Source organism: Ciconia boyciana, chromosome 5 (genome assembly GCF_034638445.1).
Source record: "Ciconia boyciana chromosome 5, ASM3463844v1, whole genome shotgun sequence".
Taxonomy (NCBI): domain Eukaryota; kingdom Metazoa; phylum Chordata; class Aves; order Ciconiiformes; family Ciconiidae; genus Ciconia; species Ciconia boyciana.
The window spans coordinates 51,575,736-51,598,806 of NC_132938.1; the positions used below are offsets into that span (position 1 = coordinate 51,575,736).

The following is a 23,071-nucleotide window of genomic DNA, read 5'->3' on the forward strand; positions in this document are numbered from 1 at the left end:
TCAGCTGTTTCAGACCAATGAAAATGTTTGCCATAGAAAACACTGAAGAAAAAGCATTCATTTATCAGCAAAAAGAGTCTAAAAAATTTAAAATGAGCCCTTGGTACTCCCTGCATTATTCATATTCCCTACCAAAAATGTCACTGGTTTCACACTTTCCCACCTTCCAAAAACATCCTTCCAATCCTCTACAAAATTATTGTCCTCTGAACTCCATGCTCTGCTCCCACCATGTTTCCTGCTTTCTAAAGCACCTTCAAGTGAAATGCTTGTAGTTCACCCTTAGCCTTACGAAAATAACAACCATATCAGAAAGGGCTGAGCACAGCAGAGGAGCACACCATTCACTTTTGGTGCACGCGGCTTTTTACTCCACCGAAAGATAAACTGCCGTCTGTGTTGGCAAGGGAGGCAGTCTGGCAGTTACCCTCCAGAAAAATCCTCTAGAAATAGCTCCTCTTCTCCAGCTAATGATGTGACTGAAAGGAGTCCTCCCTTTGCACAAGTGCACCAGCGGCCAGCCTGGCTCCCGGGAGAAGTGGTGGGAAAAGATGAATTGGCGGGAGAGACCGACTCCGGCTGGGAGGCACTGAGAGAAGAGTGAGCTGTAACTCCATCTCTCTGCCTAGAGCTGGAAGATGCATCTGCCATGGAAGCAAGGGAGATCCTGGCTAAAAGACAGCTCTGACCAGATCTATTAAAACCTGACTGTATTTGACCGGAGCACAGCCCTCTCAGGCCGGTCCCAGGGCTTTTTCCTGCACCCAGCTGTGCGTACATCAAGAAACACAAATTACTGTTTACGCACAGCCAGACAGAATGATGCTGGGCTCAACCAGTGCAGCTCACTGCTGTGCCCCTCATTTCCAACACGAGCTTTGAGTCTAACCACTCTGTACGTGTCCAGGCTGCGCAAACACACTCCTGTCCTGCTGCAGGCCAGTCTGAGCAATGTTAGGAGTGGCACAGGTGGATACTGAAGGGAAAGTTAAGCATAAGCCTATGTTTATTTATCAGGAACATTCAGAACAACAAGAGAAAGGTCTGTAAGCTTGCAACTTCCCAACCCACCTTCACAGTCCTGGGAAAAATCCACGTTTTTCTACCCAAGGGGCATAAATCCAGCAAAAGCTAACAAGAGTTTAGAGGAAAACTCATTTTCTGTGATGCTCAGTAGCCCTCTCAGAATGGTGGTCACTTGATTTTTTTTGCAATTTGGCACTTTCTGGGGTTTTGGGGTGGTTTTGTTTTGAAGGAAACATCTATAAATTTTATAATACGTGGTGCACTGTTAGCAGTGCTCCCAAGAGAGTAATCATTTCACGGTGGATAGGTGGTTCCTAATCATAATGCAGGACAATAAAAATGTTATTTTATTAGATATTAATCCCTCCCTGCATGACTCAAACTTTCTGAATGCAGAGAGCTTGGAGACTGTGAAAGGGCCTGAGGAATTGGTGGTGGAATCTCTTGTTTCCAGGAGTCCTGTCAAAGCCTTAATGACTGGAAGTCATTAACATCCAAGCGGCCTTTAGTAATTTCTTTGCAATTACCTAGTGGCCTCTCTTTGCAGTCATCCCTAGTGCAAATACACTTCTTGCAGCAGGTGCAGAATGAAAAGGAAAGCTTTGGTACAGAAACAGAACCATCTTCACACTTCCTAACCGCAACCCTCTCAGGCCAGGAGGAAGGCACTGAGCCAATGTGAGAAAGTGCAATTTGTAGATAAGCAGTCAGCTTGGGATCACATTCCTCACAACAGATAAAATGAGAGGAAATCTCTCATGGCCACTGACCATGAAAGAGGAGGATTTTACAACACTGAAACAGCTCAGAGACAAACAGATGCAAGCAAAGTGACAAGAATAGTGAGTGACAACCCTGCCCTGCCACCTCCCCTGCCTTTTCTTATTAGACAGCCAGCTGACCATTTTGATTAAAAATATACATGTGTGTCACAGGAAGTCACAACTGAACTCCATTGGCCTACGCCGCCATGTACTGAACACAACGTCCAAATGCACAGTTCTTTCAGCTGAACTGGGAAATTCCAGCAGCAAAGAAGCCTGGCTGAGAACTTGGTGACCTCTGCCCGCTGATCTTCCTGTGGACTGCATGCAGGACGCGGGCCCAGGTCCCCTCTGGGAAGCCACACAGGAAGGAGCACCTCACAACTTCAGGTAGTAGAAAACTGCTTGCTCTGCAAAGCTACCGGAAACAAGACACGCTATGCTCAACCTCCTCAGCTGAACAATGCACCAAGCACTTCAGGAGACAGGCTAAGGAAGCTACAGGAGAGGGAACTACTCACTTACTGCAGTAAAAATAAGTCAAGTCACAGTGCAGAGGCTCTGCCTCTTCCCTAGTCGCTAGTAAGACAGGTTAGTGATGGGTGTCTTGGTTTTTGTAAACACAAATATTAAAAGCACAAAGATTTCCAAGGCTGGCTTAAATTCCTTATTATCCACTGTGTGTTCTCCCATAAGAGGTCACCGATCCTTTTGTTTGAAAATGACTTCAAAATTGTCACAGATGTTTGCACCTTATTTCCTACAGCAAAAACTATTATCTGACCCAATTGGTATCAGAAAGCCACCAGCCTCATGAGATGAAGAGACTTTCTCCTCACAGAAAAAGCAGATACAAAAAAAATTAACAAGATGACAAAGCAAAGAATCCTTCTAGCTGAGAGGGCAATGCCTGAGATACAGAAAGGGAGCCAGTTTTTTTCAGCTTTGTTACTCAATTGCTGTGAACTTACTGTAGTCCCTTTCTGGTTTCTAAGGCTGCTGGATGCTGTCCCAGGAAACAGGAAAAGCTAATATACTTGGCTCATGGACTGAAAGGAGAACTTTTGTTTCCATACGCACGCATTAAAGTGCTGCTTTCTACATCTAACAGTTGTCAGATCTTTGTTTCATTTATGATTCTTGTTGCTTCCAAGGTGAACCTCCACTTCTGTGGCACAGGTCAGAGCATCAGATTCAAAATGTTCTCCATCCCACAAGCCATAATTTGTCACCAAGTAAATCTTGCACAGAGAGGCAAAGATAAGATGGCTAGAGGTAAATAGAAAGGTTAGAATAATATAATGGACAAAGGCTAATCTAAAGGAGTAACCTGTACAGGGTGGAAGAGAGAGGGCAAATGCTTGGAAAAGTAAACTGAAATCCACCCAGGTGACTTGCATGGAAAAAAAAAATCTACATAATTACATGTTTCTGTGACTGTCATTACATCTTGGCTATAGACAGGGGAGAAGAACTCAGGAAGAACTGAGACCACACCCTGACTCGCCATTCACAGTCACCTACCTTGGAGAGACACATAAATCACACGTCTTCGTGGCTGTGTTTTTAGAAAACTGAATGCTTTTCTTAACAACTCATTATGTAAGGCAGTTCCTACTGCCAGCATCTCACAATGCAAGAAAGAAGGGAATTGATTGCATAGGAGGGTGGAGACAAATGTACTCTCAAAGTTAAATGAGTCAGCTTGGAAAAACTAACTCAACACAACCTAAAGAGAGAAAGTGACAAACAGCGACAATAACTTACATAAAAAGTCCTCTCTGAGGGCTCAGAGCAGGGCTCACCAGAGACTGCTGCCAAACGATGCAGAAGGCAACCGCCCTCACCACCTCCCCACCGACCTCATTCCAGACCTTTGCTCCTTTCCTGAGCAGTTTTCTCGAAGAATCCACGGCTGTCGGAGGGCAGCCCTGCCGGCTGCCTGGCTGCAATCCCTTATGTAAACCTGGCAGCAAGGCTCCTGAGTGATAAGGCAAATTATTACTTTGGATAGGGACTGAATGTACTGGCATGACAGACTTCAAAAACAAAAAAACCCCAAACCTAAACAAAAATAGTCAGCTAAGCAAACATAACCAGCCCCCCTGTTTGATTTGTTCTGGCAACAACAGGCACCCAAGTTCTTATCACATGCCAGAGAATAATGGTAAGCTTTGGCTTGCCTTGGTTTTAAACCGCAGCTGCTAAAAGGAAGCCAACAAATAGGGAAAGTGTTTTTAGTAAGCACAAACTTCTCAGTGTACAAATACATGTGTTTTCATACCTCAACAATTAACAGCGAGAACATGCAGTCTCATTAAGAAGAGGGTGCAGCAGGGTACATTAACCCACCCCTTATTTTAGGGAGGCTAGTACAGCATGTGATCCCTTTATTTGCAGGACATAGGCCAGATATAAGGATCTTTGTGAACAAAAGGTTGATATAAACAAACCTTCTCTTTGAGAACATGCACATATTAGAAAGCCAGCACAGGGTATCTGTGCTGGCAAATCTCATTGCAGCTGTGACTGCAGCCACAAACAGGAATTTATGATCTTTGGCACACAAAGACATGGCTAGAAAGTACTGGAGAAGGCAGCTTGCTTACTGAATGACTGCTGTGGTTGCTCTAAGCTTTGGGTCTCAGGAACTGCACAATGTTTTTCACCAAGTCTGGCTGCCATACACGCACCCATTCCCCAGCACCTGACCACTACTAGCAAGGAAGGCTACCCAGTTGCACTCCTTTGATTGATATTTCCACCTAGGGAACACGCACAGAGCCTAACATCACCGCAAACAGCAAGGTGCCTTCCCACTGAGGGATCCTCCTTCAATACAGTACCAGGACTGCAAAGAGATGCAGCTCCAGCAAGTGCTAGAACAGCCATATACAACAGCAAAGCCTATTTCAGTGCCCTTTCCTGGGCAAAAGATCCAGGATGGTGACAAAAAAAGTCTGCAGACAGCATGCACCTCTCAGCCAGCATCAGGAAAGGCATTGCTGCTCACCATCAACAATCCCCTGCCTCACGTTGTGGCTGCAGGAAGCATTTTCCCTCCTGCCTCCCTCCTTTTCTTTGCTTGTATATGAAGTTTAGCACGAAAGGCTAAGAGCATTGCTTGCAAGAGTCCCTCCTACCTTTGTATCCACTTAAATCTTAATATATCCTGTCCCTGAAGTAAAATCCATTTGAATCTGTTACTCGAAGCACTTAAGTTTTAGCACCTCTAGGCACATCCAAAATCACTCCATTTCCTAGTGCAGTTACGTATGCCCCTCCTGAACCAGAGCTTTGAGCAGACTTTTTCCTTCTACATATTAGAAAGAAAGAGGGACCCAAATGGGGACTCTGAGCTTCACAGAACTGCAAGCCCACCCTAGCCCCCTCTCGCTAAGGGTCTGGCAAGGCCAGAGGAGGGAGCCCCGTTCCCTCCTGCCTACACCCTAGTCCCAAAGCTGCTGCCTCTCCCTCGGCTCCTGAGGTCTGCAGTGTGGGTCTTGTGGCTCTCAACCAGGTAAAGATAAAGTATGTGTGTGGTTCCCAGGGTCCAAAAGTTTGGCTACCCTGCTCTGAAGCTCTGCACAGGAGCACTTGCAAAAATGAGATAAACCTCACAGAAATATGTAACAGGCTACATATTGCCTGCAGACTTTCATCCTTCTTTCAGAGGACCAGTCTCTTCTCTCCTGCCCCTTCCTTTCTTTCTTTCTCCACTGTTTTGGGATTTACTCAAAGACTGCATTACAGGTATGTTTTTCTGCTACTGCATAATTAGCAGTTTGCCTTTGGCACACAGCCTTAATAATGAGGCAATTTTCAAGAGAACACATACATTATGTGCTAGTGGGGATTATGGGTACATATAGTTAATCCACCTATTTTGGTCAGAAAAAAGAACATACCAACTTTACAAATACCATTTTCTTAAGATAACAGTTGTGAACAGAAGATGATACAGATTTTATGCTCTGCAATATGTTTTGACTGCAGCTGCTATTTCACATATTTCAAATGACAGCACCTTCAAAAAATTCCTGCGATGAGGAATATCATACCTGTAAGGAGGCATAACATGTCTTTCAATATTTAAAAAACTGATAAGCCATTCTGGAAGACATAGTCACAACTATAGCTGCTACTTAATACGTGGATCTTCATTTTAAGGTTAACTGAAGACACATACTGAGAGATATTTCAAATAGTATCAAAAATTACTAATCAACCAGAAGTCTCTAATTTTCTCCCTGAAGACCTCTGCTCTAGTGTCAAATGAAACTGACTGAAAATTTATTAAAGATTACAGCCTTGCTGGAGGGGGCCTTACGGGCTTAGTGTGTGTGGTTTCTTCACTGTTACACTTGTGAGCCTGCTAAAGGTGGAGTTCTGCATCTACCGTTCTGTGCAGTCCTCTTCTAGTCCACCCATATCATGGCATCTGAGCATGGAAAGGGAACAAACAGGCGTTTTCATGAAACAGCAACTGATTATCATTGCCAAGAACAACCTTTATTCTTTTCTAACAAAGATCATGTGATAGCTGAGCAGATACAGTCATTTCACTAAAACGTATCTGATAATTACACATAATTAATGATAAAATTTATTTAAGAACTGTTAGTACCTTGTGACACAACCCCCCCCAACAAGAATAGCAGCATGTTTGCAAAGCACTTTATAGTCTAGGTCAGATGCCAGAGTCCTTCTGCTGAAAAAGGTGAAAACTCCTAATATAGCCTTGCACTGAGATAATACCAGGTAATGCCTCACTGTGAGCTTAGATTACACAGGGGTGACACAAGGCTGCCAAAAGCATGTTTAAAACCACGCCTGATAGATCAGAGCACTACATTAATGCCAGGGAATCGGGGTTTCTGACTATGGCACAGACAGCTGTCCCCCAAGTGTAATAGGTCTGCTAGAGACCTCTCTCCTCTCTTCCTCTTAGGGGTGGTCCAGGGCCTCCTCTCCAGCCCGTCCTGCCCAACAACCTGCCATCCTGGAGCTGGGTAGAAAACAGCAACCACTACCTACTCCTCCTTCAGCAGCAGCAGTAGTGGTAGATCACTGACAGAAAAGTAGTGGAAGCTAACAGAAGTGCAGATACTCAACCCAATTAGGTAAATATGTACAGAAGTGTGATACAGGACAAAAAACTAGGGCATTCTTGAACAAAATGGGATTATAGGAGAATTAATTTCTACAGCTTATTAATTTCCCAGATAAAGTTAGAGATGCGGACATCGTTCATCTCAAGGCCTGAGCATGGAGATTAGGCTTCTGCCTAATTACAAACACATCTCATTTGGTGCTTAACGTCTGTGCCAGGATTGGCCCAACTGTCCCATACTTCAACAGTACTCTTCTAAGGAATCACACATTGACGGGAAGTATGAATTCCTACAGCAAATAATTATGTCTTTTGGGGAATGTTCTCCTAAAAGAATCACAATTTTTTGGGGCATCTCATGAAGTATGTCAGTCACACATACCTTCCCAGACACAAGACGCAGCAGTCTTTTGTTTCAACTCTGGAGCACTTGATTTCCCTTTACACCTCGCAACATGGAGTATGGGCAGGGGCACACTCTCTGCCAAGCTCCAGCATACCAACACAAGAGGCTGTAACTTCTGTCCCAGCCCCACCAGCTTGGCCCTGTCTAGCTGGTAGAACTGTATTGCCTTCTCAGTTTTGCCAGCTGACCTGCTTCGGTAATTGTTTCCTAACTCATCTCAGTCAAAAGGAGCTGGATTAATGAAGACGTGTAAATGAACCTGATGTCTTCTGGCTGCAGGAGTTTTTTGGGCAGGCTTGGGGACAGTAAACCACACAGCTGACACAGCTAGAAGTTAAACAGCAAATGTGCCTGCAAGGGCTAGAAACCGGATTTGACATCTATGCTTCACCACCATCATTATGATTCAAAATCTGGTGTTAGTGCATAATTTCCTAACTCGTCCCCCCATTATTATGAATCGAAATCTGGTGTTACTGCATAACTTGCTAACTCGTCTCCTAAGCTGAGTGCTGTCTGTCTGTCTGCGCTAGGGCTGGGAATAGCACCCGTCTCCTGCTTACGCAGTGAAGTCACTCAGTTACGTGTCTGGCAGCACTGCCTCTGCTTTCTGTTCTGCCTTGGTATGCAGAGACACCGCGGTGTCGTGTTTCATGACATGTAAATAGCACGATTTCCCACATTAGGCCAACCCCATATTTCAGTAGCATACAGCAACTTCCCACAGTAACCTGAATCCTTCAGCTGCTGCACTAGACACAAGAAGAAAGGGAATGACAGACTTAATTCAATATCCTGAGAACGACAAAAAGATACTGGGTCTGACGTTCAGGGAAGGACTTCACAAGAAACCAAATTGCCCATTATCTGTCCACCTTGTTGACAAAGTGCCAGCAATCAAAACTCAAGATACTCTTATAGATGCTCTAGACAGACAGACTCTCATAGATAAATTCAGATAGATACTCCATAGATACTCTTTTATTCTCTGTCTTGTCTGAACAACACTAGTACCATCATCATTCCTGCCAGAAAGATACAACCCCTCAAAAGCCCCCTCCTTTTTGGATTGAGAATGGGAATAAAGTCAGCCATCTGTCGAGACTTAAACTGGGCAGATCAAATACGCTTAATTACTCAGAGAAGACACCTTACGTTTCAGTTGCATCTTGTGCTCAGCATAATTTCTAGTGCCTGATCTTAGATCAGTCCTGTCCAGCTGCACTCCTTCACCAAGCAGGCCACCTTCATATGCTTGAAAATTTATAATGGAAAGGCAAACTAAAGCACACAGGTGGCTTTGTAAGGAACCTGTTGGAATGTATGGCTTCAACAGGGATACACACATTAATTTGCCTTGCACCCTAGCATTCTGACTTTGTAAGCATCAATGGAAAAAAAGCGTTCAAAATGCTCAGAGCTGGACGTGCAGGTACAGAACAAACAAACAAACAAACACAAAGACAAAAAAGGAGCACTAACCTGGAGAAAAATGCATCACTGTTAATGAAGGAGATTTCATCTGTTAAATCCGTCTCCTTCCAACATGAACCACCATCTGTTAATCGGAGGCTGACCTGAGGTATTCCATCTGACAGACCTGGTTGTGGCACTAGGCATGTTTGGCTGGATCCTTCCATTGTGGACTTCGTCATCTACAGAAGCAAAGAGAGAGAAAAACAAAACGTGAAAGGAAGAGAGGGCAGAGCAGCCTTTTCAGATAATCTGTAACAGAAAGACATTCCGTACCAGTGTACAAACAGCAAAGAATATGACAAGGTGCAAAATAATAATATAGAATCCATATAAATCAAACATTCTGCTTGATAAAGACTATTTAAAGAAAAATAAAGGTGTGTCTATTGAAAGAACAGGGGCAAGAGTGAAATTAAAAAAAGGAAGGTACAGAAAATAACTCTGTTTATTTTACTTATCACAGAAGACAGACTAAAAAGCTTCCCATTGAATTTGCTTCTTGACACAACTGGAGAAACAGATGGTAAAAGCAATTATACACCTCTTCTCAACCCCCCTCCCATCCTTTTTAATGCCAATTGATGTCAACACGTGCCCGGGAAGGAAATTTCTCAGGCTGTGAACGTTCTGGATTGGTGTTCTTTGCCAAGGCAGCCAGGACACAGAGTTGGAAGCTGGGGTCCCTAAATCCAAGACAAAGTTTCCAAGCATCACTGAGCCCATCTACAGGAAGGCCAGGGCTCTTGCTCTGACCCTTCAGCATAAGCGTACAGAACATAACAAGAGACAGTGCTGCGTCAGACGGGTGTCCAGTATCAGTGGCAGATAAAGGACACTTAGCAGAGGAGAGCAAGTTCGGAGGTCTGCCCCTCATGCACTGCCCCAGCTTTCAGCAGTCTGTGATTTAGGGCTTTTTTTGACTTGGAGGTTGCACCTGGTTCACTCTGTTTAACAGCAAACACTGAAACTAACCTTTGTGATTGCGTTCAGTTTTCTCTTGTGTTTGCTTCTATCTTTAGCCTTTGCAAGATCCTATGGCTGAGAGTTTCACAACATTGTAACACATTGATTAAAATAATTAAATAAAAAAAAGTACTTGTCTTTTAGATATGGTGACAGATAATCTTTCCCTTGTGTTTGAATTATAAGAATTTGCAAATAGTTGTTCCTTACCCACCTTCCCCATACCATTCTTGACTTTATACTGTTCCAGTAGTAGTCTCTAATCAGACAGAAAAATCCCAGTTTATATAGTCTCTCATTTTACAGAAGTCATTCTGATGCATTTGATCCTTTTTGTTGCTTTTCTCTACACCTTTTCACCTTCTACTAAGTCCTTTTTGAAATGTAGCCAGAACTGCAGGCAGCATATTATGTATGTAGGCAGATTTAGTGGTGGCTTCTTACCAAAATCCAACTTTTTATTTGCTTTCATGATTGCTTACTGAGCTGACAGCTTTGCGGTGTTTCTGCAGAATCAAGATCTCTTTTCTGAAAACAACAGCTAATTTAGAGCTCATGAGTATACATATTTATATAATTTGTGGTTTTTTGTGGACATTAGTTAGCATATAGTGATGGAAATCCAACTAAGCATTTTTTCACCCAATACCGAGTAAATTAGGAGCCTTCTGTAAGTCCCTGTAGCCAGCTTTTAGGTCTTCCTACCTTGAATAATTTTCTATTATCAGCACATTCAGTCTCTTTCTGGGTCATCATTGAAGTGGTTGAATAGCACAAATTCCAACAAAGATCCTTGAGGGACTTAACAGGAAATCTCTCTCCACTGATAAACCAACCATATATTTTTATTGGTTTCTAGTTATTAATCCATTAAAAGTCTTTCTTTCTAATCACAAAACATCTTTGCTTCTTTAAAAACCTTTGATAACCCTATCAAAACCTTTTGAAAATTCAAGTGCAGTACATTGACTATACCTATTCACATGCTCACTGGCTCCTCTGTGACAATTTTTTCTCTTAAGTAGTAATGCTGGTGCCTCCTAATGACTCTAATTATCCATTTGTTTATTAATTCTGCTGCCTGCTATAGTTTCTATAAATCTTCTGGACAGTAAGTCAGACTTTCTGGATTACTCCTGAACCCTTTTCATCCTGGCTTACCTGAAGATTTTTTGTAAAATTCTTGGTTTTACCTCTGTTTCGTAATACTTTGTTTTGTTCACAGTTGTCTTCTTCTAATGCTTTGTGTGTGTTGAAAAGTTTCATGGGACAGAAAGCTGCTTCTTACTGAGCTCTGAAGAGAACAAACTGAAAAATAATATGTGTATCAGAGTCAAAGGGAAACCAGAGAGATACACTGAGAGAGCTTCCTGGTTTCAGCCTCTGGACCGCATGCTCTTGGCGAGATCCTGCCTTCACTGATGTCAATGGGCATTTTGCCTGGAGTCAAGATCTCACCTTTGGACCACTGCTGGCTTCCAGCAATACTCTGTTAGCCCATTCCCTGCAGCGGTCACTGACTGTTGACACCACAGGAACCGGGAACACAGCATGTGGACACCAGGCCGTGGCTCTCAGCTGCTACAAAACGGCAGTGGTGCTGTGATTTAAAAGGGGAAGACCACGTCTGCGGGGAGAAGGGGAGGCAGGGAGCTACACATCGGCAGCATTACAGGAGGGAATCACAACAGGAGGCAGCAGGGCCTGGGATCTGGTGGCAAGAACTCACTGAATTCTGCTGGAATGGCTGTTAAGCCTTTCTTCTCCACTGAAAACTTGCCGTCACTCATTTAGCTTTTCTGCAGCTGGAGGTGACCATTGTCTGTTGTGCCTGTACAGGGACATCTCTCACCATGGCCTTTTAGTGCTACTTCACCACCACCTGCTAGAGCTGATGCCATGCACACCAGAAAAGCTCTCCACCAGAGTAACAAGAAATGGTGACTATACATAGGCACAAACCTCTAAACTAAAACAGCTCCTACACAGTCCTATTAGTACTTTACAGAAGCACATGTGGGTGTAAGCAAAATAGGCAACTTCTATGATGTACCACATCCACCAGCAGCGATTGAAGCCTGGAAAACAGCAGGAAGCCAGCCTTTCCACCCCTGCCATACCATTTGCATCCTGATTTTAAGAACGCAATTAACAAAGCTAAATAATTTTGCTACCAGGTACTGCATTTGTAGAATCTGCCTTACCCAACAAGAAGTGCTAGGAAACAGGCAACATCTGCCAAACAGCACATATCAGATTCCCTCTGTGCAAACTGTTCATGAACTTTACACTGCTTTACAGAAGCTCCTTATACTGGAGAATTCCATAAAAAACCCTATTTATTATTCTGGTGCTCTAAAAGAAAAAAAAAAAAGGTTTTGGTACAGTCTTCAGTTCTTCTTGTTTTCTGGTAGTAAAAGATCACTTGGATGCAGGCACTTCCAAAAAATAGGCATGCCAATCACATACAAGCTTTGCAGGAAAATTCTGTTTGAAAGATCAGATTCAAATTCAGGATTACCACTGCATTTTTAGGGCACTTCAAAATCATTAAGAAGTGGAAGGAACCAGTGTTCTCCATCCTCTGTTCCAGATGATCTATAAGCTAGTATTTTGATAGCTGTGGAAAATATCATAGCATTGTAGTTATTTCTTTAGCAATACAGTCTACAAGTAATGGCAACTTATAGCTGAATTAAACTTACATTTACTTTCTTTCTGAGCAAAACTGCTTTCAGTTGCATCAGTATGAAAATACATGCAGAAAAAAGTATTCCTTGAACTCATATGTATTAAAAGTTAAACAAACTTTTTCATTTAAGTAATGTGTCTTTAATCCTTATTAGGAATAGGAAGGAACAATGTTCACTAACTCATTCTACAGTTTTTAGTGACCCTGTGAAAAAGCCACCTGGACAACTATTGTGATGGCAGCACTTCACTGGGGTGCCACTGAGATAAAGATGTGCCCGTGGGTAGACAAAGACTTCTGTAATTTGAATTCCTCACAAAGCAGATTAAAGAACTATGGACAGAGGCACCTTAAATCCTTTTTGGGTGGGTGGAGCTCTCAAGAGAAAATTTTTTGGCAGATTTCTGTGGTTGTGCACATGCATATGTTTCATGCAATGAAGTTTGAGAGAACAATACCTTACAAAGTAAGGTATTGCAAAATGTGTTGTAACACATTTCTACAGGCTGTAGCTTGTTAGACTCTGTACCAAGTATTGTAGGAAGTTTGTAGTTACCTGGCTGGAGAAATGGGCTGATAAGAACCTCATGCAGTTCAACAAGGGGAAGTGCAAACTCCTGCACCTGGGAACAACCAGTACATGCTGGGGGCTACCCAGCTGGAAAGCAACTTGGCAGAGAAGGACCTGGGAGTCTTGGTGGACAACAAGTTGACCATGAGCCAGCAATGCACCCTTGCTGCAAAGAAGGCCAACGGTGTCCTGGGCTGCATTAGGAGGAGTGTTGCCAGCAGGCCAAGGGAGGTGATCCTTCCCCTCTACTCAGCACTGATGAGGCCACATCTGGAGTGCTGGGACCAGTTCTGGGCCCCCCAGTGTTGTACAAGAGAGACATGGACATACTGGAGAGAGTCCAACGAAGGGCCATGAAGATGATGAAGAGCCTGGTGCATCTATCCTCGCAGGAAAGGCTGAGAGAGCTGGGACTGTTCAGCCTGGAGAATAGAAGGCTCAGGAGGGATCTTATCAAAGTCTAAAAATACCTGAAGGGAGGGTGCAAAGAGGATGGAGCCAGGCTCTTCAGTGGTGCCCAATGACAGGACAGGAGGCAATGGGCACAAATTGAAACACAGGAGGTTCCCTCTGAACATCAGCAAATGCTTTTTCACTGTGAGGGTGACCGAGCACTGGCACAGGCTGCCCAGGGAGGTTTTGGAGTCTCCATCCATGGAGATACTCAAAAGCCATCTGGAGGTGGTCCTGTACAACTGGCTCTAGGTGGTCCTGCTTGAGCAGGGGGGTTGGACAAGATGACCCTCAGAGGTCTCTTCAACCTCAACCACTCTGTGATTTTGTAATTTCCCCTTTGACATTCTCATCTATCCAGCAAATTAACTGAACATATGAATTGCTGCATACTAAGACGCCTAATGTGGTGTGTGGCATGTGCCAAAGGAACATTTTGTCCCAGTTGAAATCTAACCCATATGGTCTGCCAAAGAGAAATCTATAAATCTTTGTAAATACATAAAAAGCTTTACTTTGGAAGACGACACCAATAAATCTAAGGACAACCCCAAAGAATAGGGATGGTTTGGATGAAGAGCAAATAATTTGATATTTGTCTCCTGAAAGTTTTTTATCTGGTGAAGCTTAACCTCAAACTGCATTTGACAAAGATCAGATTCAGCCTGAACCACGTATGTTGTGGGCTGTTACATTACAGTTATAGGCTGTGGCCACTGAAAGCATGGGCTATGCTGAAGTCTGCTACTCTGCAATTTAAAATACATCTTAATTCTCAGCTAAATACAAGTAAAATAGTATCAGATGCTACTGACGATCAAAGGGACCATCCCAATAAAGGATAATCAAAACACCAAAGAGCAGACAACTACAAGGAATTATTACACAATACATCCTGCATTTGGCTTTCAAGTTTTGCTGTCTCAGAAAGTTCAGATGCAAGGAACTGTGCGGTTTTAACAGAGACTAGTCAGTTTTATGACCAGTATAAACATACATCATGATGGGTGTTGAAGAAAGTGCAAGAAAACCTTTCCCCTAGAGGCACAAGCTGACCAGTCAAGGTGGCATCATCCCACACATACCACTGACAAGATTCTTCGTAATTGACTGGGTGCATCATAGAGATGTTTCATCTCCCTGTGAGGTGTCAGAAGTTCCTGGGTTCAAAGATCAAAGATAAATATGACATATAAAGATCTGATGTGGTATAGGGACTCTAAACTTTCTCTGTTCTTGAAGAACAGGAACTGCTCCACACCAAGATGAGTCTGGAGAGCTCTGTGCATATGCATCGACATGGAGTAAAGATGCGGATCCTTAGCACAGGTCAGTCTGCTTTTCTCAGTACCTCACTCATCTTCTTAAGGAGGGAAAAGAAAAAATTGCAATATCCCAAGCTATGCATGAACACATAAATAATTAGGGCAATTCATACCCATTTGAGTAAGTAATTATGAAGTCTAAATGCAGAACTTTTGGAAGAAGCTAGCTGTGAGTTTATATTTAAATGTCATAATTGAAAGGATAATAAAGATGTTTCCATAAGGTTACCATCAAAAAACCAGGAGGTATTTAAAACATATAAAGCACATTCTTTTATGTAATACTGCATGAACATAGTATTCTTCCACATAAGAGAGAAACCTCAGTCAAAAACTTCCTTAATAAACAAATGGTACTCAGAGTTGCCCACCAAAACAAAGAGGTCTATATTACCTTTTGAAGAGCTTCATATTTTGTCAGCCTAGGCCTCTTTCAGCTTACAAGTTGTGTATATCAATACAAATATTCTACAGAATAGAAAAAGGCACGTTTCTTTGCAAAAACCTAGGCATGGCTGAGTGATGCAGGGAAATTTAGAATGTTTTCTTTCTAGTCTCAATTTGGCTAGCTATCAGCACAAACCTTACATGTCCATCTATCCGCTCATCAGTGTTACCTCTGCTTCATGAATGACTGAGAAAGGGAGACCATTAGCCAGAGGTACCTCTTGCCTGACAGCTAACCAACCTGATTCAACCAGTTCTGTCCAGTCAAATAACCAGGGAATGAGCCACCTGCCGAAGTTACCCAGGCTTGGTATTTGGCCACTGATACCTCTTGAAACAAATATATTACGTTCACTCCACTTAAAACACCAACTCTTTCAATGGGACTTCTAATCACTCATACACAGAGCTGTAAAATCTCTACCAAGGTTACTCAATGGTAATGACAGTGAATTATATCAGGCCTTTCTCGGAGACGCAGACTTTTGCTGGAGGGCTTAGGTCATCCTAAGTTGTCGCAGAGAATCAGGTGGAAATTCCTGCTGAGAGACAGCAAAGCCCTTCAAGTCATTCAGTGAATAGACCAAGTATTGATGCTGTACTTGCATTGCTCTCCAAAGCTTCACAGAGCAGCCAGCTCTCACACAATACCAGCTTCACCACCATTTTACTGCAGTCATGGACTTCTGGGATGAATCTGGATGGGATGAATCTCCTGCAGCTGTGAGGACCATATATCTTCCAGGCCCAAAGGGCTTTCAAAGGCAGGGATAATTCTGCAGTGAGATTTTTCAGTTACGTTCCTCTCACACTTCTTATATTATTCTCTCACTTTCTATTCCTGTGCTCCAAAGGAGGGCTTCTATTCCTGTGACTCCAAAGGAGTCACTGGCCATGGCACAGAATTTCTGTGTGTGAGGAAGCAAGTGCCAAAGTCGTGGTTTGAATGCTATGTGTACTACACTAGTAGGGACAAAGATGTCAGAGAGGTTGTGAAACAACATCATCTAAACATACGTGAACTACGCTGGCATTTTTTTCCATAATAGTAGAGCTGAAGGGAAGAGCTACGGATGTCATCTATCTGGACTTCTGCAAGGCCTTTGACATGGTCCCCCACAACATCCTTCTCTCTGAATTGGAGGGGTAGGGATTTGATGGGTGGACTGTTCAGTGGAGAAGGAATTGGCTGGATGGTCGCATCCAGAGAGTAGTGGTCAATGCTCAATGTCCAGATAGACATCAGTGATGAGTGGTGTCCCTCAGGGGTCCGTATTGGGACCAGTACTGTTTAATATCTTCATCAATGACAGACAGTGGTGTTGAGTGCACTCTCAGCAAGTTTGCAGAGGACACCAAGCTAAGTGGTGCAGCTGACATGCCTGAAGGATGGGATGCCATTCAGAGGGACCTGGACAAGCTCAAGAATTGGGCCCATGTGAACCTCATGAGGTTCAACAAGGCCAAGTGCAAGATTCTGCACCTGGGTCAGGGCAACCCCCTGTATCAATACAGGCTGCGGGATGAGGGGATTGAGAGCAGCCCTGTGGAGAAGGACTTGGGGGTACTGGTGGATGAAAAGCTGGACATGAGCTGACAATGTGCACTCGCAGCTGGAAGGCCAACCGTATCCTGGGCTGCATCAAAAGAAGCGTGGCCAGCAGGTCGAGGGAGGTGATTCTGCCCCTCTACTCTGCTCTGGTGAGACCCCACCTGCAGTACTGCGTCCAGCTCTGGAGTCCTCACCACAGGAAAGACATGTAGCTGTTGGAGCGGATCCACAGGAGGGCCACAAAAATGATCAGAGGGATGGAATACCTCTCCTATGAGGAAAGGCTGAAAGACTTGAAGTTGTTTATCCTGGAGAAGAGAAGCTTCTGGGGAGACCTTATTCCAGCCTTTCAGTACTTAAAGGGGGCTTATGAGAAGGATGGGGACAGACTTTTTAATAGGGGCTGTTGTGATAGGACAAAGGGTAATGGTTTTAAACTAAAAGAGGGTAGATTCAGATGAGATATAAGGAGGAAATTTTTTACAATGAGGGTGGTGAAACACTGGAACAGGTTGCCCAGAGAGGTGGTAGATGCCCCGTCCCTGGAAACATTCAAGTTCAGGTTGAACGGGGCTCTGAGCAACCTGATGTATTTGAAGATGTCCCTGCTCATTGCAAGGGGCTTGGACTAGATGACCTTTAAAGGTCCATTCCAACCCAAACCATTCTATGATTATAAGTCCTTAAGCCTGGACTGAACTTAAAGCAAGAGAACAGTTGTCTTCAGTAAGACTGCTGTAAGTGCTAAAAATGGGCTTGTGCTCAAATACTTGCCAAAGCATAGATTCAGTTCAGAAAGTAATAAAGTGTAAAAAAGTAATTAAAAAACACCTCAATTCGTCACTTCACCTACCACCTACAATATTGATTTTAAAACCACGTAGGCATATTACAGGTGACAAGTCCTTCTCAAAGAAAAAATGCCTCATTATCCTAAATTACTGACACTGGGAGACAAAGATCAATAGCTCTATAATTCTTTCCAGGTTTAGCAGAGAGTCAGCACAGATAACACAAGCAGTAACACATACTTGCAAAATGCAGTTACCAGCTCTCTTCCATACCCGGAACTGAGCCCCAAATCCTTCCCTGATTAACTGCCACACTGAAATCATAAAGTCACGATGAATGCAGTCATCCTTACAATCTGTGCAGCTGCCACTGACAAATTTGGATTTCTCTTACTCTACTTGTATTTTTAGGCATTAGATCACTAAAACACCTCCTCTGTACTCTGCCCTACTCTGATATCAAAGTTATAAATTTGATGCAATCCTAAAGTGTATGAAGCTTTAAAGTTCAACCAAGTTCTGATGTTTTAAGCAAATTCCTGTGTCTTAATGAGGACAAGACCCTTTGGATTCAAAGAGCTGAGTATTATCTTCCTTTAAACCACATCACCACAGCCTCCATATTTGACGGAAGCCACTGCAAACAGCAGAACTGCTTAAATGCTTAGAAGTAAACACACACTTAAAAACTTTGTTAACACTGCATGATTCCAGAGGTAGGGAGCTAGCAAATGCTCTCAGAAAGCCTACCAAATTCAAGCACAGCTATGCAGATATCGCATTTCTAGCTCCAAAGTTAGTTCACTTGTCACTGGCTGTGAATCCCATAATTTTGTTTCAGTAAACTTTCTCGAAGTTAAAGTCATATCTCTGTTATAGACCAGTCAAAGCCCATGGACTTCAAACTGTACAGGAATTACTTGTGTCAGACTTAGGACCATTTTCTTGTTTGTAACTGCTGTACCAAATTTTGTCTGTCTTCAGTGAAGTTTTAAATTAATGCTGTAACAGCAAGTTAATTACTAATGGTGTTCCAGATACCCACATCACACTAAACTCACTGTCTCTAACTGCACCAGATCCAGAGCTAATCTAAACGAAGAGCAGTAGACACTTATTTTACTTATTAAAGTTAACAGACAGGATTCTGAATATAGACTGAGATTCATTGAGGTGGCAACAGTTTTCCTCAGTTACTTCTCTACCAAAACAAATTCCTTGGAACTTTAGAAATGCTGCCAATAGAAAAGTATGAAGAAAAAGAGAGCTGTACAATACGGCTGATTCTGGTCTAAGGCCACACAAAACCACTCTAGGAGATCGCACCTGTGGTTTGTCAGAGCTGTTTAAATTATGATGTCGCAGTGGATGTATTTGAGCTTGGTACTCACTGTTCTTTGTACCAGCAAGATGAAAAGGAGATGCATAGAGGAATGAGTTCCAGCTACCCTCATCTTTAAATAAGTTTACAGAAATTGGGCATCCCAGAATCTGCATACTTTGGCTACATAATTCAAATCCCTGCACTAAATTTAAGGCATCAATTAACATGACTGTAGTGGTACCTACCCTGTGGACCACATACCATTACCCCGGCCTCCAGCTGCATTAACTGGAAAATGTTTGGTTAAATTTATCTTCTTCCCAGACTCGCTTCCCAAACACTAAGTCAAACCAGCCTACTCAGTGAATCCCGTAATACAGAAAGGCATAAAAATGGAGAAGTCCTATCGCATGCTCACTGTGTCTTCATTGCCCAGTGTTTACCCATGCTACCTGCTCCTCCATACTTATTTATTTAGGCAGTCACTGTCTCGGTTTGAACTGTCCATATATGACTAAGAAGCCTAGACTTAACGCCAACTAGAAGCTCCCTAAAAGACTTCAATACTGACCCCATTTTTTCCCCATTAGCTCTATTCCCTAAGACATATCATATAACTTATTGAATCATTTTGCCACCATTGAAAAAGGCCTTTTACTGTAAATATGTTGCTGCATGATACGTAGGAAAAATAAATCCAATACAAAATACTGTGATAGCAAAGTGGCCATTTATTATGACCTGGGACAACACTCTCATTATTGATATTTAAGAAAAACAAAATTTGCCTGTTTTCTCTGTGCAACTGGCAATTTCAAATATCAAAGCTGTTGATTAAATGCTTTAGCAAAAATAACTGACACTCTGGTGCTCAAGTAAAGTCTGGATGAACAGTGAAAAAGTAACGCTGGAGACATTTCTGCTAGGGCAGATTCAGTGAACAAATTCCAAATTCTCCCTGAAGGCTAAACATAAAAACTGTACACTCCAGAAAGATGTAATTTGAACCCAAAGCTATCCTGTCCTAAAAACATTCAAATTCAAGAAATCAACCCAGTAGTAAGATTATCTTCAAACCTGGGACTCTCCATGGTACACAACAGGAGGTTGCTGGAGTGAACCAGCAACACCTTAAGGACCCTTTTCTGCAGGAGGCCAGGTGCATTTGCGTAAGGGAATCTCTTCAGCCTCCTACCCTGTGCAGCTCTACAGGCAGCTTTGTCAAAATGCTGCAAGCGTGCAGCATGCATGGGATGGAGGCCAAAAAGCGACAAGATATATGGGCCTGAAGCCAGAAGATACAACAAACTCCCAGCGATCGCCGACTGCTGCATGGCATCTGTTTGCAGAAGGAAACCTAGCACAGGCAATGTTCTGAATCGGGGTGGAGAGAACTTTCTCCAAGTGGAGAGAAAAGAGTGGGACTGATGTAGACCTCGCAAGTCAGGGGTCTGCAGGTGCGGCAGAGAACAGCGGCCCGCAGCTGAGCGTACAGCCAGTTCACTGCGAATTGAAATGAAATGTTTAAGTCTCTGATTTGGCAACTGCACCCATCAATGAGGAATCTCAGTGAAAGGTATATTGAGGACTCCCTGATGGACTAAAAAAAAAAAGCTCAAAAGCAAAACAATCACACATTCCTTCACATCAGGATGATATACTGCCTAGTTTCGAAGTAATATGCAGGAAAAATTACACAATAACAAAAATACCTCCTCCTTCTTGAGGTAATGCCAAATTCCTTATGTGTATGTTTTCCAGGACAATATGAAATAATCCTCTCTTGTGCTCCTTCCTAGAGACTTCCGTCAGCTAACGGTTTGGCATGTATTGTCTTTGTGTCACAGATGGTCTTAATACACTGAGAAAGACTCTAGCCTTTGGGTTTTTTTTTTTCAGTTTCCTCTTTCAAATTTCTGTAATTACTTCAGCATATGAACTGCTGGTAACCTATATTTGCCCCATGTATAAGCCCGGTTTCACGTACTCTTGCAAAGTCACTCACAAATTCATTTTTGAACTCCAAGGACCTCAAACTCCCCCTTCTCAACTCCTGTGTCTGCACTCCCAGGCAATGCACTAACACATCAGGCTGGCTGTGTTTTTTCTTATGCTCTGGGATTGAGTCTATGCATGTGTGAACATCATCATCAAGTATAAAGCAGGGACAAACCAGCCTCATAGGTAAAAACAGTTAGTGGACTGTAAATGGTATTTACCTTCTTTTCCCTTGCATTTCAGTTTCACATATGGAGACTGGAAAGATGGATCTACCATTGCTTGGCTACAGCAAGTAACTGAGTATTTCTTACGGCCTTTGCTCCATACTGGTGGCTATCCTTCAGCTTCAGTATTTTTAAGCAGTATCAAGCACAGTAGAGATGCTGATGAGATATCAGGCATCCTGCTATCTCAAATTACCAAGTGAAGCTTTGGTAACGAGTCCCAAGGTTGCTTTCATAAGCAGACACCTTGCACCAACCAGGAATCCTGTCACAGGCTCTGACAAAGGCAACTGGACCTATGAGTGTCAAGAATCAGCTTAATCCTCTTTTGGGCATGCTCAGGTGGGGACAGCACTACAGGTCAAGCAATTACTGCTGAACAGTTGGTGTATACCAACTCCTTGTGTGGACATATCTAGCCCATAGCCAGAGTACCTCTGTGCAGCAGCAAAGCTTATGGTCTCTTGAGAAACATAAAAATCAAGCCTCAGTTGTTATCCTGAATGTAGAGTCAGAGCATCCCCACAGACAGCAAGGATAACATAAATATTTGTATCCAAATCTTGGAGTTTTCACCGGACTACAGAGACACTGCTCCTCTGGGAATAACTTCTGCCTTTCATTCACTTGGTTTCTTTGGACTCTACTGGCTTGAACAGAAGATGTATCAAGAGTAAGAAGCACAAATATGACCAGGTGATCACAGAGGAGAGATGTAGGAATGAACTTAGAAGGCTGACTATGGTGATGATTTCTGTTTGCAGTTTCCCACAGGGCAGACTTTCTGCTCATGTCTGTATCCAGCTGCCCATTCAGAACAACAGTGAGAGCAATAAAAATTACGGTAGGTTACCGTAGTTACAATGGGCATCATTTGATATTTCAATATATTCTTAAAATAAATATGCCACCTCCAGTGAAGGAATCCTAAAGCAAATGCTCTGTAAATATCAGCTATGCTGTTAAAGGGCAAATGTTAATGAGACCATCAAAAGCCAGGGAACAGAGGTAAGTCAGTACAGCACCCATCACATTCTTCCATCCTTCCTGTTGGCTAACTGTTTGAGGTATAAACAAGTAAGTGTTTGCCAAAGGATTTCTGCATTAGAAAAGCGTGAAGCTGTGCCAAAATTCAGAGCTGCTCCACTGAAGTCCATGTAAGTAGGTTGGAAAGTCTCAAACAAGCTGCTGAGAAACCTGTCTTTCTCCATGTATGGTACTTCTCCCGTTCGCAGCATGACAATGAATTACACAGTAATGAAAGAATTTGCTGCCTAAAAGACACTATTGGCACTGGCCTGAACTGTACTATATCCCATAAAGTGCAGACAGATCCCTCAAGGAAAATAAATTAGTTTTACCTCTGTATTTCTCCTGCCCTGTGATACCATATGGCCAACTCATTAACAAAGGAACCTGAAGAACTGAAATGACAACTGCAAAGGTTCACTCCAGCTATCCACCCTTCAATCACTTTTTCTTCTCAGCAATAAAGAATGCTGTTTACAAACTCTGTAAAAAAAACAAGGTTCAGGCCTTAGGGATTTTGAAGAGAGGGGGAGCAGCACTTTCAAGCATACCAATAACCTGGCATTACACATGCCCGAGCTCAACTAGTACCTTTTTGTAGGGCCCTCTGAATCAACACTGGGGAGACTCCACTAGAAATTCCACTAGACCATGTAACAATCTAGCAAAAAAGGGTTACAAACTTCCTATTCTTGGAGCATTCACGTCTGAACTAGAAAAAGAATCAGAAAACACATTCTGTACTGTAACAGGATCTTCAAGGTGATCTCATAGGTCTTTTCCATCTCCCATTTTCATGGCATTGTATCTTCATCATAAGCATACCTCTAATTTTAAGTACAAGTCATTGCAGACAAATGACTCAAGTGAGTCATGTAGGTGTGTGAGATCAGATTCTTCTGTCACTTGCTAGA

The 23,071-nt window shown here is 42.9% G+C and overlaps 1 protein-coding gene across 4 annotated transcripts in view; it reads right to left on the reverse strand.

The window, feature by feature from the left end:
• FAM13A (family with sequence similarity 13 member A) overlaps window positions 1-23,071 on the reverse strand; it is a 134,389-nt gene that overhangs the window by 69,709 nt on the left and 41,609 nt on the right. For all 4 annotated transcript variants that reach the window (XM_072861490.1, XM_072861489.1, XM_072861488.1 and 1 more), the window contains exon 6: window positions 8,792-8,964. In XM_072861490.1, the coding sequence (XP_072717591.1) occupies window positions 8,792-8,964 (173 nt within the window). The remainder of the gene's footprint in view (window positions 1-8,791; window positions 8,965-23,071) is intronic.